General features: G+C 42.0%; 1 protein-coding gene across 1 annotated transcript; it reads left to right on the top strand.

Moving 5' to 3' along the window:
* Positions 1 to 8,209: 8,209 nt before the first annotated feature.
* Positions 8,210 to 9,037, top strand: LOC116016009. The gene has a single exon (XM_031256178.1). It carries the CDS (start codon positions 8,210 to 8,212, stop codon positions 9,035 to 9,037), a length of 828 nt encoding a protein of 275 aa, XP_031112038.1.
* Positions 9,038 to 17,628: the final 8,591 nt, after the last annotated feature.

The following is a 17,628-nucleotide window of genomic DNA, read 5'->3' on the forward strand; positions in this document are numbered from 1 at the left end:
AAACTCATAGATAGCAATAGGAAAACAATAATAAACTAAGTTGTCAATTTAATTCATTATCAGTCTTCCTGGAAAATTAACTTTAAAAGAACAGGAAATACATGAATTCAACAAATTAATTGAAATAGAACCTCCCTAAATTCACAACTAAAACTTCAAATCCTTGAATCAAAATAAATAAAATCTAGCCAGACATGGAGAAAAACTATTCTAAAGTTCTAAGAATATGAAAGGAATAATCTGCCCAAAATACATCAGAATAGCTCTCCTTTTATAGGGTTCTGAACCAACAATTCTTCCTAAAATTATTGCTCTTACCAAATCAAAGGCTGATTTCTCTCACAGCTTTAATTTCAAATTCAATTTCCTCCAAGTATTTTCTGTTGAAACCTTCTTCTCCCGCTTCGCTAGTTCTTCCACTCTGTTCGCGAACCAGACTAAACCTTTCTAGCCCTTCCGTTTTGCTATTGCGTACCGTTCGTCTGCACCTATACGTATGAAATAAAAGAGACAAAATAATGCAGCAAACCAAACTAAACAAAAATAAAGCTTAGTGTAATTAGGGATTATTAAATAAGTGGGACCCACACTAATATCTAATTTATTTAAGTTACGTTAACTGTAAGCTTAATTCTATTAAAATTTATTAACTAAAGTTATCTAATTCTAATATAACAAAATGTACTAACTATAATTAAATATAAAATATAAATAATAAAATTAACCTATAAAATCTTATTTAAATATGGTATAAAATATGCTTATCAGCACCCGAGTTAGACGGCATCCAGCTTTAGACGAGAGTCCAAATATGCTTAGGAGGGTAGATAAACTCCTGGAGGGTGGTCCATTTAAGGTTGTCGAATGTACTTCTGATTGGTGGCTTCAATATTTGGGGTTTAAGAGGATTCGGCCAGCTGCCCTTGATGTACCCGGTACCCCTCTCGGTGTTTAGTTGTTTCTTGTAATTGTGTTTGGTTTTTCTTGTAACTGTTCGTCATAACTTGAAATTATTTGTAGGTGCTATGTCGTCGAGAGGTGCTATATCGTCGAAAGCTGCTCGGTACTTGTCACAAAGTGGACAGAATCCTTCCAAGAGAAGCAAAACTGACAAAAAAGGGAAGAAGAGTCAAGCGTCAACAGCTGATTGAGGAGCCTGTAACCTGACGCCTCAGCCAACAAGATCTTCAACTCAGCCAAGATCTTCAACTCAGCCCCCGACTCATACTTCGGATGTGGATCCCTTGCCCGAGGGATCGTCTGCCCAGCCCCCCGAGCAAGAGGAAGCCTCGCTAGTGCCACCTCCACGCATTCGAACCAACTTGATCCGGCTCGGTATGGATGTGCTTCCTGGGAAGTCCATCTTAGAAGGTAGTATTGATGCCCCCGAGCTTGTTCGCAGCCTCGTCTCCCTAGTGGATGCAGAAATTCTTCAAGAGCAGAGTTTGGCTGTGCTACGGGAGCGATATTGCAAAATGGCGATGGAGTCTGTGTTGATAGGGCAAAGTCTTCATTCGCAGTACGAAGCTATGTTCCACGATGCTCTTGAGCAGAGGAAGAAACTCACAAAGGACCTACTGTTGCGGGACACCGAGCTGAAGAAACTAAGGGAAGAGAACATAACGCTAAAATCTGACTACGCAAAGTTAGAGCTGAAGCTGAAGGATGAACGAAAGGAGCATAAGGAGACTCGTGCTACTGTTACCAAGCTGGAGGAATCTCTTAAAGAAGCACGAGAGACTTACAAGCAATCAGTTGAGTTCAAGAATGACGTTCGAGAGTTTATGAGCACCCCTGAAGCTGTAAAGGAGTTCTTTGAGTTCGTGACTGGCCGGGTTGCACTCGAGGCAGAGTCTCAGTTAGCATTCAAACTTGGAATGTTTACCAAGCAGCAACAGATTTACCCGGTGCTTATGAAAAACAATCCTGATTTTGATCCGCCGGCTATGGGCTTGCCCGGGGTTATGGAGGACCCTGATCCTGAGTCTGAGCACCACATAGTTGTTAATGAAGATGAGGTTACTGCTGCTGATATCACTGATTCGGGAATGTCTAATCGTCCTGCCAACACCAACACTGCTGCTCCGGATGCTGTTGATGATCCCACCACTGCTACTGAGGATACTTAGCCTATCTTATTTTTATTTTCATTGTTATTCGTACTGTTTTTTTTTTTGAATACTAGTTTCATATCATTTGTGTTTTGAACACTTGCATTGTTTTTGAATACTAGATTCGAATCATTTGTGTTTTGAACACTTGCATTGTTTTTTGAATACTAGATTCGAAACCAACTCCTCTTTTTTTTTTCTTTTTTTTTTTGCTTTTGACCTCGGTGCTGGCCGTGGTCACGGGGTGTGGCATGACCTCAGCGCTGGCCGAGGTCACGGTACTTCTTTTTTTTTTTTTTTTTTTGAGAAGTGTGATGGAAAAAGGTTCTTTTATTCAATGGAAGTGTAATGGAAAGTACTTTTATTCAATGGTTGGGCGGATCAAGACCGGAACTATCTGGACGGGCCAGGACTGAATTCCTATTGATAGAACTTTGTTAAGTGTTCTGAATTCCATATCCTATCAATTAACCTGCCACCTACTGCCATCAATTTATAAGTTCCTAGGCGAATCACCTCATATATGATATACGGACCCTCCCATTTTTTCGCGAACTTGCCTCCTTCCAAGGGTTGACTAGCTTCTCTCTTTCTCAAAACATAATCACCTACTTGGAAGTACCTGGGTTTAGCTTTGGCGTCATGATAGGACTTCAATTGCCTATTGTAGTTTTCCATCCTACAGAACGCAGCTTCTCGCCTTTCATCTATGAAATTGAGATCGGTTCCTTGTTAGACCTCATTTTGCCCCACCTCGTATTCTTCCATCCTCTTATTTGGTATCATTACCTCTGCTGGAGCTCGAGCTTCAAACCCATAACTCAATGCGAAGGGAGTTTCACCAGTAGCCCTCTTTGGCGTTGTGCGGTAGGTCCAAAGAATGCTGTCCAGTTCTTCAACCCACGCCCCGCCAGCTGCCTCCAATTTCCTCTTCAAACAATCCAGGATGGTTCTATTGGCATTTTCTACTTGACCATTCGCCTGTGGGTATGACACCGCCACCCGACTGTGGTTGATGCCCCATTCCGTAAAAAATTTTGAAAACTCCCTGCCTTCGAATTGGCGTCCGTTGTTAGTGATTACTTGGATGGGGATGCCGAAGCGGCATAGTATGTTTGTTTTCTACGAATTTTTTACACCTGGCTGCTGTGATACTAGCCAAAGGTTCAGCTTCCACCCATTTGGTGAAGTAGTCAATGGCCACGATAATGTACTTCCGGCTTCCCGAGCCCGTGGGCAGGGCTCCTACCAAATCTATTCCCCATCTTGAGAATGGAATTGCTGTGCTCACCGGAGTGTAGTTGGTTGCGGGTCGTCCTGGCAATGTCTGGAACTCTTGACACTTAGGGCATCGCTTGGCGTATTCTACGCAATCCTTCAACATTTTTTGCAAGAAGAAACCTTGCAACATGATGCGTCGAGCTATAGTGTACGCTCCTTGATGCGCGGAGCACACTCCTTCGTGGACTTCTCTCATCATCAACTCTGCTTCGTCAGGGTATACACACTTCAAGAGTGTGCCATTATAGGATCGTTTATATAACTTGTCTTCTAGTATTACGTAGCTAGGTGCCCGTAACCTTGTCAGCTTCGCATCTTGCTCGTCCACTGGTTAAGTGCCATCCTTCTTGTACTTTGTGATGTGGTCAATCCAACATGGCTCCCTGGTTTGCACGAGGCAGACCCATGAGATGTCGATGCTGGATGTCTCCAAATCCTCAACCCGAGCAATCTTGCGAATGTGGCCGGGGATCCTAGTGCTCAGCTTGGAGAGCATGTCAGCGTCCGCATTCTGTTCTCGAGGTACTTGGTGAATTTCATACCCCTCGAATTCTCGCAAGGTTCGCAGCACTGCGTCCCCGTATCTTTGCATGTTCCCTTCATTGGCTTCGTATTCCCCAGTCACCTGGCCGACCACTAGCTTGGAGTCACATCGGATACGAATTTTTTCTGCTCGTAGTCCTGCTGCTAACCGTAGTCCGTTGAGGAGGGTCTCATACTCTGCCTCATTGTTAGATAATTTGAAGTGGAACCTGATTGCATAGTAAGCGCGGAATCCTTCTGGGGTGATGAGCACTACTCCACCACCACAACCTTTACTATTGGATGAGCCATCCGTAGACAAGGTCCACCATCCACCATTTTCATTTTCCACCTGCTCCGTCACCTCGCGGGCTGTGCATTCCACCATTAAGTCTGCGAGAGCTTGACCTTTGATGGCAGGTCTTGGTTTGAATTCAATGTCGAACTGGCTGAGGTGCATGACCCATCTCGCCATCCTAGCAGAGTTAGTGTTCCGTAAGAAACTCCCCAATGGTTGATGTGAGAGTACATGGATAGGATGAGCTTGGAAGTAATGGGCCAACCTTTTAGAGGCCGTGACCGCAGCGAATACTGTTTTTTCTACAGCGGTGTACCGTAGCTCTGCATCGTGTAAAACTCACATAGTAAATGGGACGCTGAGTCCCTCCTTCCTCTTTGACCAACACGGAGCTGATCGCACCCTGTGATATACCCAGGTATAAGAGTAGGGCTTCACCCGCCTGATATCTGCTATTTTGTACAATTATTCACCCCTTATTCTAGTTGTTTTGAAGGTTATTTTCTGTATCCTAGTGAAATTGGGAATTGTTTGTGTGTTATATTGTCCAAGTGCTAAATTATCTACAAGGAACAACAAAGGAAGAATATTGGAACATTTTGGACAAGTTCTGGAAGAAAAGGGAATTACAAGGAAGAGTACAAGTTGGAAAAGAATTGGAAGATGCCTAATGGGCCAAGGCCCATCTACCTCCTATATATTTTACCTATTCTCTACAATTGAAAGAGGTTCCCTTACAGAGTTCTAAACCCTAGCTTTTAGTTTATATTTTCCCCAGCATAGTTTAGACTAGTTTTACATTAGATTATTTTATTTCAAGCTTGGAATCTTGGATTGAAGTTGGATTTGTTCTTAATCAGTTAAGTTTCTTTTCCCTTTTATTTCATGCAATGTTTATGATTATTTATTATTGCTTTGCTATGTTTACTTCCATCATGCGGGAGTAATTCGTTTATGGGTTTGGATTAGGGGTCCATTGTCAATCTTGATGTTCGATTTATGATTAATTGCATAAAGGGATTGAATCTTTTACCTAGGGTTTATGTTGATTTGGGGATTTCTTTGCACTAGTTATTGGTTTGTGGCCAGAATTAATTGCTAGTCTAGGAGAGGGATTCATTACAACGACAGTTGGATGGAGACCTCGAGCCTTACCAATTTCAACCTAATTTTCCTGCTATGAAAGTAGAGGTAATATTGGGGCTTACAATGCTTAGGTGCTTAAGGTTATGATTGATGCATCACGACAGTGGGGCAATCTTAGCCTAATTCTCTTATTGATTACGAAAGTAGCTGAGTAGAATTCTTTTGTGCATTGCCCATATATCCCTTGGTTAATTATTCTTTCCCTAATCCTGAGTTTGTTAGAACATCAAGGTTACAATCCCCCTAATCTGTCCCATACCTTTATCATACAGTTTACACCTGAATCAATTGCTTTCTTTTACATCCTTCAGTCTTTGTTGCTTGGATTCTATTAATTCACATACTCTAGTGCCTAGTAATTCACACAATTTCGTGCCATAACCCCAATCCTCAGCGGAACGACATTACACCCTTTTTACACTCATCATTTGTGCTCATCATATTTTGGCGCTGTTGTCGGGGATTGGTTTATTTGGTTTTGATTGTGTGATTAATTTCTTACTAGCATTAGAGTTTGTGAATTTTAGGAGATCAAGTTTTATTTTTCTTTTATTCTTTATTCGAAAAAAAAAATTATTTGCACTAACCCATTACTAGTTCCTTCCAAGAGTGTTTGTGGTTGTGTTAGACAGCAGGTTACCCTCCTTTTATGCACACTAGATCGAAAGGGAGCACGAATCTTCGTCCCTACGATCTAAATCTTGAAAGGAAATTAAGGAGGGAGAAGAAGGTGTTACGTGATTGGCTTCGAGAGTTCTAGGACTTCGAAGTAGACATGGAGACCGGAGACAGTAGCAATACTGGGCAGTCAGCCCATACTGGTGCTAACACACAACAGCACCCGAGGCAGAGAGAGGCAGCTGGAGACAACCCTGGAGTTCGTGCTGACCCCCCAAATCCAAATGTTCAGAATCAGGCATAGAACTTCAGGGCCGATCCAAACCCGAATGTCCATGTTGGAGGAGGATCCGGAGCTCCTTTCATGCAGCAGCAGCCTGTGTACCAGCAGCCAGGCTATGGGGTTGGGATGCAAAATCTTCTCCATCACATGAATCCCAACCTGGTCCAGCAGTTTGCCCAGCAGGTCCCACAAGCAGAACCAATGGCAGCCCATTTAGCTCCTGAGTTCACTGAAGAAGATTGCATTGTGTACCCCGGAATTGAAGCAAATAATTTTGAGCTGAAGACTCAACTCATTCAGATGGTCCAGAATAATCAGTTTGGAGGATCTCGGGTTGAGGACCCGAAAACCCACATAGTTCATTTTGATCGTATCTGCCAGACTATCAAGATGAATGGTGTTCCTAGTGAGGCCATCAAGCTGAGATTGTTTCCTTTTTTCCTGAGAGATTAAGCACAGCGTTGGTTGAATTCCTTTCCAGCCAACCATTTCATTACATGGGAACAGCTCCACAAGGCTTTCATGCAAGAGTACTGTCCTCCTTCAAAGGCTGCCAAATTAAAGAAGCAAATTCAGAATTTTCAGCAGTTTGGCAATGAGGATCTCCCTGAGGCTTGGACGAGATTTAAAGAATTGAGGAGGCAGTGTCCGAAGAATTTGATGACCCCAGGTGATTTTATGTCCTCATTCTATGAGGGATTGTCTAACTGGTCAAAGATTATTCTAGATACCTCATCCTTTGGGGGTGTTTTCATTGATATGGGACCAGCAGCTGGAGAGCAGTTGATTGAGAGGATCACCTCTAACAATACTTACTGGTACACTGAGGGGGATGATATACCCAAGAGAGAGAAAACAGCTGGGATGTTCGAAGTTGGAGAAAAGATGGCAATGCAGGCTCAGCTAGATACCATACAACACATGCTAAAGCAGTTAGTACAGGGTCCTACTCAGAGTGTCCAGGCAGTTGCTCAACCTCCACTAATTGCATAGAGTCCTTATGTTCCTAACCCCTATTCTATGCCACAGGTACCTCTTGTAGCCTGTTGTGCAACTTGTGGTGGAAATCATGTAGCTCAGATATGTCCTTTGTTAGACTTCGGTAACCAAGTTCCTCAGCCTAATATGGAGCAAGTTGATCTCATTAGTTATTCTAGACCACAGGGCTAGGGGCAAGGTTATGGGAGCCATCAGTAGCAAGGAAGGAATCAGGTTGTTCCCTCTTGGAACAATAAGGGAAATCAAGTGAGAAACAATCCACCAGGATTTCATGGTAACTAAGGGAATAGTGGTGAAAACCAAGTCCAGTGGAGAAACAATCAGAATTTTGGGTAGAATAACCAGAATGTACCTCAAGGGCAGTTCCAGCAAGGAAATTAGAATTTTGGGACCACTCAGGGTCAAGGTTCCTCTAGACCATCTCAGGATGTTGATATACAGCTTTTCATGAACACTATGATGGCTCAGTTTGGCAAGCTACAAGCAGAAAATCTTCAGCTGTTTGGAAAACTACAAGCAAAAATAGATGGTCTCAAGGCTCAGCAACAAGGAGGAGGTAATCAGTTTTCTAATCAACCTTTATCTTCGAATGGTAGACTGCCAGCAAGCATAGAAAATCCAAGGCACCAAGTGAATGCAATCACCACTAGAAGTGGATTAGCTTTGAAGGACCCCCCTTTTCCTTCGAATGATCCAGTGCCTGAGAAAGCTAATAAGAAGGATGAGGGTGTTCAGGTTGAGGATATTCTTGATGATAGTGAAGAGGAGCCTGTGGTGCAGGGAGATAGTGTTAAGGAGAAAGCTCCTGAGCAGGATGAGAGTGCTCCAAGTAAGAAGCATGAAAGGAAGAACAAGAAGGTAGATGACTCGGTTATACCTTACAACCTGTTACCATATCCACAGAGGTTGTGGAAATGAAAGGAGTCTGATAGAGAGAGCAAGTTCCATAAAATGTTAGATAAGCTGGAGATCTCCATGCCTTTTGTTGAAGCAATCACTCAGATTCCATCGTACAAGAAGTTTCCAAAGAACATTTTAGGCAATAAGAAAAAGTCAGAGAAGAGTGCGGTGGTGGATCTGAGCGAAGGAGCCTTAACCTGTGCAGTTCTTCAACATAAACTACCTCCTAAGCTGAAAGATCCAGGTAGTTTTTCTATCCCTTGCATCATTGGTGGATTTGTAGTTGGTGGTGCTCTGTGTGATCTGGGTGCCAGTGTTAGTCTTATGCCATATTCTTTATGTAAGAGACTCAACCTGGGAACACCAAAACCCACCTCCATGACCTTACAGATGGCAGATCGCTCCATAAAGCGTCCGGTGGGAGTTCTAGAGGATGTCCCGGTCATGATTGATCAGTACTTTATACCGGGGGATTTTGTTGTTATGGATATAGAGGAGGATGCCAAGGTTCCTATTATACTTGGTAGACCTTTTCTAGCTACTGCTGGTGCACTTATTGATGTGAGGAGAGGAAAACTTGTGATGGAGGTGGCAGAGAACAAGATTGAATTTGACATATTCAAAATGGCGAAGCACCAGCCCTCATATGTTGATGAGTGTTACTTGATAGAAGGGCTGGGTGAGGGCACTGCTGAGAGTAGAAAGATTGAGTTAGGGGATTTGCATGTTTCCCCTATTGATCCTGGACCCCCTGAACTGTCAAGTGTGCTGAAACAAAAGAAAAAGTTCTCTGGTCCTGGTGGTTTCTACAAAAGATGGATGAGGGAGCTGTCTAAGTTCAAAAGGCCACCGGATCGCGTGGTCCACAATCCCACCTGATATCCATGAGGTTGAGTCGAGCTGACGACAGTAAACTTAGCGCTTCATGGGAGGCACCCCATGTTACCCTTTACTTTTTGCATTTTATTTTACTGCATTTTTCTTTTTGTTTTAGTTCGGAGTAGATTAGGGATTTTTCTTTGTTTATAGGGTGTTCTCTGGGGTTGTTTTGGTGTGAGATTTGCTTTCTTTTACCTTTGAGAGAGTGGGGAATGGTTAGAATTGAAGAGGTTAGGCCTTAGAACAGTTTTAGGACATATTTTGGACTAACTTACAGGTGCAACCGAACTTGGGCGCGAAAAGAACAGAAGTGCGCAAGGAGGAGCCTGGATCACGGCCAGGCTCACGGCCGTGACCCTGGTTGTGATGCCGATGCGTCGTTTTTCAGCGGAAACAGAGCAAAGCAGGGCTCTGGGTCACGGGCCACATCTCGGTCGTGACCCAAGCCGTGACCCCGCCTAGAAAATTCCAGTACGCACAGGCCTATTGAGGGCTCTGGGTCACGGCCACCATCCCGGCCGTGACCCTGCCCATGATGCTCATCCAGGAATTCCAGTGCTGAGAGCTTAAACGAGGGCTCTAGGTCACGGGCCACCTCCCGGCCGTGACCCAGGCCGTGATGGCGTCGGAAGAATTCCAGTGCTGAACAGCAGTTTAGAGGCCGCTGGGTCACGGGCCACATCCCGGCCGTGACCCAGGCCATGATGGCGGTCCGTACGAAAGCAAAAAAAAAAAAAAAAGAAAAAAAAAGAGTAAAAATGAAAAAAAAATGTTATGTTTTCTAGTTCGTTTTTTCTAGTTCGTGAGGCCTTGTTTGTCCGTCAGGGACGATGTCCAGTTTAAGTGTGGGGGGGTACTATTTCTGATGAATTTTGGATGAAGTTTGCTTGAAGGACTCAATTTGCAGCTAAAGGTAATGTGCTTTCTTTGTGTTGTGGCTGTGACCGCTTTACTTCCTGCTGGTTTGTGGTTTGTTTTGGTGGTACTTGTGCAGCCTAGCTTGTCAGGGATGATTCAAGGTTGAGCTTGTGTTTAATTCAGTCTCTTGCCAATAATTGGGTTAACCTCTAACCTAAATGCTTTACCCTGTGTGTTATGCATTGCTAGTGAAGGTTTATGTGGGATTCCGGTGATATTTGTTCTGTCATAGCTTGTCTCAGTGCTCTCATAGTGAAGTCTAGAATTTGCATGCTTTGAAGTGATTTAGGCCATTGTTGTTAGCCCAAGCCTTCAAACCTACCCTGTGTTACATTTATTTTCCTTAGTTGTCCCCTTTGAGCCTTGTTTTTGTTTAATAAGTACAAAAGCACTTAACCCTTTTCTTTGTATTTTTTTTCTTGTTTAACCCTATTATTTGACCTTTAGCCTTAAGCCATATATTTTCCATTCACCCTTAGAGAGAATGTAGCATTTGTTCTTTAATTTAGAGGAGATTTATCTTTTTGAGCTTATTGTTGATAGAGTTATTCCTGTTATCTTTGTTCTAGTGTGGGGGTGTGGTGAAAAAGTTGAATAGTTGGTTGAAAATTGAAAAGAAAAGAAAAAGAAGAGAAAAGAAAAGGGTTGTTATAGAAAAGAAAGAAAAAGAAGGATGAATAAAAGTGCAAGTCAAGTTACTAGAATATTTGTCTTCACCCCCACTAGTTTAGAATGCTCTTGTCTTTCCAATTATGTTTTGCTCTCTTGATTCATATTTTCCATATCTCCTCTAGGTTTAATTGTGAATAGGTGTGAAATTCTCTCTCGTTTGTTTATTTTTCCATATCCTTTCTTTGTTTAGCCACTCACCTTTAGCCCCATTACAAGCCAAATAAAGTCCTAATTGATCTTAGCATGCAGTTTTAGAGTGATCTATGTGAGTATGAAGGGCATGTCTATGGGATCTCATCTTAAGCCAAGTTCTGCATAATCTCAACTGAGTACATGTGCATACAGGGTCCCAATCTACCTAATTTCGGATGCCCGGTTATTGGCCTGAGAGTGGAACTCACTTGTTATTCTGAGATGATTCTTGAAGTAGGTTAGGTTGTACAAGTTGGTTGGTGGTATGTTCGGTTGAGCAGGAAGGTAGTGTGATCAGTTGCAGTGCATGGAGGGTGGATTATCCTAGGTAATTGCTTGAGGACAAGCAAAAGTTCTAGTGTGGGGGAGTTGATATCTGCTATTTTGTACAATTATTCACCCCTTATTCTAGTTGTTTTGAAGGTTATTTTCTGTATCCTAGTGAAATTGGGAATTGTTTGTGTGTTATATTGTCCAAGTGCTGAATTATCTACAAGGAACAACAAAGGAAGAATATTGGAACATTTTGGACAAGTTCTGGAAGAAAAGGGAATTACAAGGAAGAATACAAGTTGGAAAAGAATTGGAAGATGCCTAATGGGCCAAGGCCCATCTACCTCCTATATATTTTACTTATTCTCTACAATTGAAAGAGGTTCCCTTACAGAGTTCTAAACCCTAGCTTTTAGTTTATATTTTCCCCAGCATAGTTTAGACTAGTTTTACATTAGATTATTTTATTTCAAGCTTGGAATCTTGGATTGAAGTTGGATTTGTTCTTTATCAGTTAAGTTTCTTTTCCCTTTTATTTCTTGCAATGTTTATGATTATTTATTATTGCTTTGCTATGTTTACTTCCATCATGCGGGAGTAATTCGTTTATGGGTTTGGATTAGGGGTCCATTGTCAATCTTGATGTTCGATTTATGATTAATTGCATAAAGGGATTGAATCTTTTACCTAGGGTTTATGTTGATTTGGGGATTTCTTTGCACTAGTTATTGGTTTGTGGCCAGAATTAATTGGTAGTCTAGGAGAGAGATTCATTACAACGACAGTTGGATGGAAACCTCGAGCCTTACCAATTTCAACCTAATTTTCCTGCTATGAAAGTAGAGGTAATATTGGGGGCTTACAATGCTTAGGTGCTTAAGGTTATGATTGATGCATCACGACAGTGGGGCAATCTTAGCCTAATTCTCTTATTGATTACGAAAGTAGCTGAGTAGAATTCTTTTGTGCATTGCCCATATATCCCTTGGTTAATTATTCTTTCCCTAATCCTGAGTTTGTTAGAACATCAAGGTTACAATCCCCCTAATCTGGCCCATACCTTTATCATACAGTTTACACCTGAATCAATTACTTTCTTTTACATCTTTCAGTCTTTGTTGCTTGGATTCTATTAATTCACATACTCTAGTGCCTAGTAATTCACACAATTTCGTGCCATAACCCCAATCCTCAGCGGAACGACATTACACCCTTTTTACACTCATCATTTGTGCTCATCACCGCCTCTGGTTTTGCAAGCAGTGGCGGGGATAACAAATATTTTTTCAATTGATACCTCGCATGTCTTCTGGACCCCACGCAAAAACTTCTTTAAACTGTCGGATGACTTCGACTATCTGGGCTCTTAGTTCTGGTGCCAACCCAGTGCCAATCTTTACAACCCTATCTGCTCGTGCGGGATCGACCACCACGTCTTCCGTTTCAGATGCAGGCTCGGCGCGTGGCCAGCCCTCCTCTTCTCTCAGCACTTTTTCTGCAATGGTGTGGACCTGCAGATCTTTTTGTCCAATTTTCTTACACGCATTGACGTAACAGCTACGAGCTGCTCTTTGATCTCCTCTCGCAACTCCTATCCCGTATGGCGTGGGAAATTTCATGCACAGGTGCTCCATCGAAATTATCACCTTCAGATCTTCCAAAGCTGGCCTCCCCAGTATGATGTTATGGGCACATGTGAGTTTCACCCCCACAATGAACTCCATGTTTATCTTGGAGGTGTTGGGGCTCACGCCTATCTCTACTGGTAGTACCACGGATCCCTCTGTCTCTATTGAATCCCAGTAAAGCTAGAAAGTGGGGTCCGTACCTCTTTGAGCTGATTTCTGGGCAGTCCCAGTTTGGTGAAAGCGTCGTAGTACATCACGTTGACTAAGCTTCCGGTGTCTACGAGTATGCGATGCACAATGCTGTCGTTGATCTCCATCTTGATCACCAACGCATCTCGGTGAGGCAGTGGACCTTCTGGGAGGTCATCGTGAGAGAAGGTGATGGCTTCCCTCCTCTGCTTTTTTCCCTTTGGAAGGCTGACCACCTCACCTACATATAATTGGCGGCTCCACTTTTTCCTCTCTACTTGTGTGTCTCCGCCTGCAGGACCTCCGTAGATAAAGTGTATGGTCTGTTTCTTGTGTTTCCTAGGCTCTTCTGTGTCTTTGTCAGAGAGATCACGATCTGTTACTGTAACTTGGTCGTGTTCCCTTTTCTTACCACTCGAGGATGACGGTTCGGAGCTATCATCCTTCTTCCAAACGTTTTTTGGTAGATTACGCCGATGTTGTTGTTGGCTTGACTTTTGGCCTGACTTTTGCTGGCCTGACCGTTTGACGAACTGTCTGAAATATCCCCTCTGGATGAGCTCCTCAATCTGGCGTTTTAACACGTTGCATTCATCGGTATCATGGCCCACCTGCCTATGGAATCTGCAATACTTGGATTGATTCGCATTTGGGGAGACTTTCATGCACTCCTGCGGAAATTGCACGATCCCCATGTCTTCAGCTTGATTTAGGATTACGCTAACTGGGTGAGTTAGCGGTGTCAAATGTCGTAACGAGATGAGGCGAGGTCGATCATCTCTTCCCTTCTTTGAGGGTGGTTGGTTTGGTCGTGGTGCCTGGCTGGGCGGACCAGCTTTATCAGATCGCCCACTCTTTCGTCCTTCCTCCTCATCCTTCTTTCTCCTGTCAGCCTCCTCTGCGTCTGCGTACCGGTTGGCCGTTCTCATGAGTTCTTCATAAGAGCGTGGGTGGTGGGCGTTCATTTGTTTGTGTAAATCGCCTGACCTCAGTGCTTGGATGAAGATGAGAATCGCTGCCTTCGAATCGAAGTCATATACGTTGTTGACTTCTTTTTTCCATTTGCTTAAGAAGTCTCGCAGGCTTTCCCCCTTATCCTGCTTTACCCCGCCGAGATGCGAGAATGGTTTCTTATGTTGTATACTTCCTGAGAAATAGGACAAAAAACTCTTGGATAGCTCTGCAAAAGTTTGAATTGATCCGTCCGGGATTGTGTTAAACCAGTCTTGAGCCGTTCCGTCCAAAGTGGACAAGAACGCTCTGCACATGATGGCATCGCTTGCCCCAATCATTACCATGGCTGCCTTGTATCGTGTCATATGGGTACGTGGATCAGAAGTGCCAGTGTAGGCTTTGATTGTGGGTAGTCGAAAGTCTTTTGGAAGAGGAACTTCCATTATGTCGGAAGAGAATGGAGCAACCATTCTTACTTCAGGTTCTGGTGAGTGTTCTCTTGCTTCTACTTTCTTCTCCAAGTCGTCTATCTGCCTTTGGAGCCTTTCAACCAGGTCTTCTTGTGGTGTTTTGTGTCTAGTGGAGTGACGCGAAGCCAATCCACCAGATTCGCCCATCCTTTCTCCGGATGGTCGTTTGGTTACTGCCTTGCCTGCTTGGGGACGGGAACCTCTATTGGAGGATCCTTGCACCCCCAGCCGATCTCAGATAGATCTAGAAGCCGCCGGTCGTTCTCGAACAGATCTGGAAACTGGCTGAGGTCCACCTTCCTGTCGTTGAGTTCTGTTTTGCCTCGGAGATTGCACTTCTTCCTCCAGAGGGGGCAGTGGCGGTAGGATCTGGCCTTGCATTCCTGCGACTAGTTGAGCCATTGTCGCCGCCGCCTGTTGGATGACCTGCGCTGCTGCCTGAAGGTCCACCACTTGGGCGGGAGCAGCAGTTGCTGGGAGGGGAGTGCGGCCACCACCATGGTTATTGTTGAGTTGGCTAGTGCGACCACCACCATGGTTGTTGTTGAGTTGGCTACGGAGGTCACCTTCTCTGCGGTTATTGTTGTTGAGTTGGCTGCGAAGGTCACCTCCGCGATTACTGTTGAGCTGCTCACGAAGATCACCCAAGGGGTGACCCTTGTTCACCTGACTAGGTGTATGCGAGCTACTGGATCTAGATGCCATTGATAGTGATGAGATGAACTGAGTGGTTTTGTGATTTTGTGATTTTAGCCTGAGATCTGATCTCGGCTCTCAATGAAAGCACCAATGACGGTAATAATGTGTTACCGGATATTATTTTAGTATTATTGAGTATTTGAATACAGTATTGAGTGCAGTGCTCAGTGTACAAAATGAGTTGAGTGTTGTTTTGTCTAGTAAGAAGTGTCGTGTCTCACTACGTGGTTGTGAGTCTTTTTATTCCTTTCAGCTTAGTAACGGAGCATTAATGAGGAGTTGAACGTTGGGCCCCAATGCCTGAGGAGCTGAATGCTGAGGAGCTGAACGTTGGTCATCAATGCTGAGGAGCTGAACGTTGGTCATCAATGCTGAGGAGTTGGACCGTTGCGCATTGATGCTGAGGAGTGAGGTGTCTTGGGTAGTTTGAACGGCAACTGTCTTGACAAGGTCATGCCAATGGTTTCGGGTCGGGTACCCAATTACCCTGTCACACACTAATCAAAATATAGAAATAATTAATATACACTACAGAGCTGATGAAGCAGTTAAAGAATTCTACTGTTATTGACAAAAAAAGGAAGCAACAGTCGAAACACACAGGTATGTCCACTGTTTGTGCCTCTATTCGGTAGTTTATGTCCATTGATCTTAGATTTACAGTACCTTACTAACAAACAAAAATTTAATCACAAACTTATTTCGATAGTTTAACGGGAATGAAAATAAGTTCAAACAACAGGCGTTAAGAACCAAAAAAAAAAAGTGCATAAAAAAAAAACAGGAATAAAAGGAAACTCATCTTTCTTCAAATTTATGCACTGTGCTTTCCAATCTTCATCTGTTAGAAAAGTAAAGAAAATAACCAGAGTTAGAACTCTTTTAGGTAAACACATAAATTAAACACTCTAGATCTAAAAAATATACCAGACGATAATCACCTACCACATAACCATTTCTGATACTAATCGTAAGCCTAACTATGGGTATACAAATAAATTCAAAAATGTAGATCTACACCACTAAACAGTACGAATCAATTTTTATGTTTTTTTATACTGAATTAAATCGACTTATTCACAACAACATATTAATATCACAAATTCTCAGTAATAACCAAACGCTATTTGTTCAAATTCCAAAGAGTATGATATTCCTATGAATCCTATCCATTTAACATTTTTTAAGATAATATAAGATTTTGTGAACCAAAGATAACTAAAAGTGTAAGAGAGATAATGAAACATTCACCAAATTAAAGGAGCTAGTTAAAGCAGGCAAATTATATCATGGAATCTGATTCACTTTGCATTGTAGACTCTGGTCTAAAATAACATTCGAATTATATGTCTACAGTTAACATATTATGTGTCTGCAATTTACAGATTATATACTTAATAAATAAATTGAGGCATATAATATGTTAACTACATACATATAATATGTTAACTGACCGGCAATTAACATACTATGTTTCTGTAGTTAACATATTATATGCTTTCAAGTTATTTACAGATACAGAATTTATTAACTAAAGACACATAATATGTTAGTTATAGAAACATAATTTTTGGACGGGGTCTGATCCTGATCCATGGTATGTATAACAATTGGTTAAAGCATAAGATTCTGCTGCCCAAGTGCACCTACTATCCACATTACCAATCTTCACATCTTATCCGATCCGATCCATCAAGTATTTCCACTCTCCACTCCTCATTTCATTGCTCTCTTAATTCCAATTACAGAATAATGCCCTTCCTAATGGATATTGTTGGAACCTAGCACAAAAAGAAAGAATAAATTCTTCACAATGTTTTTTAGGATAACTTGGATCACTGCAAGAAGAAAAAATGCCCTCCATTGTCGCCTTTGGGTTGGTCCACATGCTAGCATGCCTCTGCAATCAACCTGAGGAGTAACTAATTTACAAATTAATTTTGTATTGGTTGATTTGAAATTGTGTTTATAACATGATACCTCTGTATTCAATAGTTATATTTAATTATTATTGGATTTTATTTGTAGGAATTCATTAAACACGTTCTTATATATTCAACTGTTCAATTTAGAAATTCAAATTATAAATTTTAAGAGACTAATTTTAAGAGACTAATTTACTTCTACACAAATTATATATAAGTCATTAATTGATAAATTGAATTTTTTTTAGTATTATTAACGTACTCTTCTCCCAAACTTCACCCCTATGACCAGTTGAGCTGTCCATGCGGGCAAATATTATTAACTCTATATTACAATCATAAATTCATAGGCTCGAATTTATGACTTCCCATTTAGAAGAGTCATTTCGTGCCACTAGACCATAAAGTCAATGACATTGAGCTTAATATAATTAAAATTTAATTTGGTCGAAAAGGTTAGGGCTTCCAATTAGCCATTAGATAATCAAAATTTGACCAATAAACAAAACAAATTAAAGACAGTTAAAATTAAAAAAATATATATATTAAATGTACTCTGAAAGAGTACATATTACTCTCGTTATGTGACATATATACAATGATTGGATGGAGTAATGCTAAAAATACAAAAACAAAAACAAAAACAAAAAAAAAAAAAAAAAAAAAAAAAA

Source organism: Ipomoea triloba, chromosome 4, assembly GCF_003576645.1.
Source record: "Ipomoea triloba cultivar NCNSP0323 chromosome 4, ASM357664v1".
NCBI classification, from domain to species: domain Eukaryota; kingdom Viridiplantae; phylum Streptophyta; class Magnoliopsida; order Solanales; family Convolvulaceae; genus Ipomoea; species Ipomoea triloba.

Bases quoted from the DNA above. Each gene is read 5' to 3' on its own strand.
- LOC116016009 (XM_031256178.1), top strand. From the start codon at position 8,210: ATGTTAGATAAGCTGGAGATCTCCATGCCTTTTGTTGAAGCAATCACT.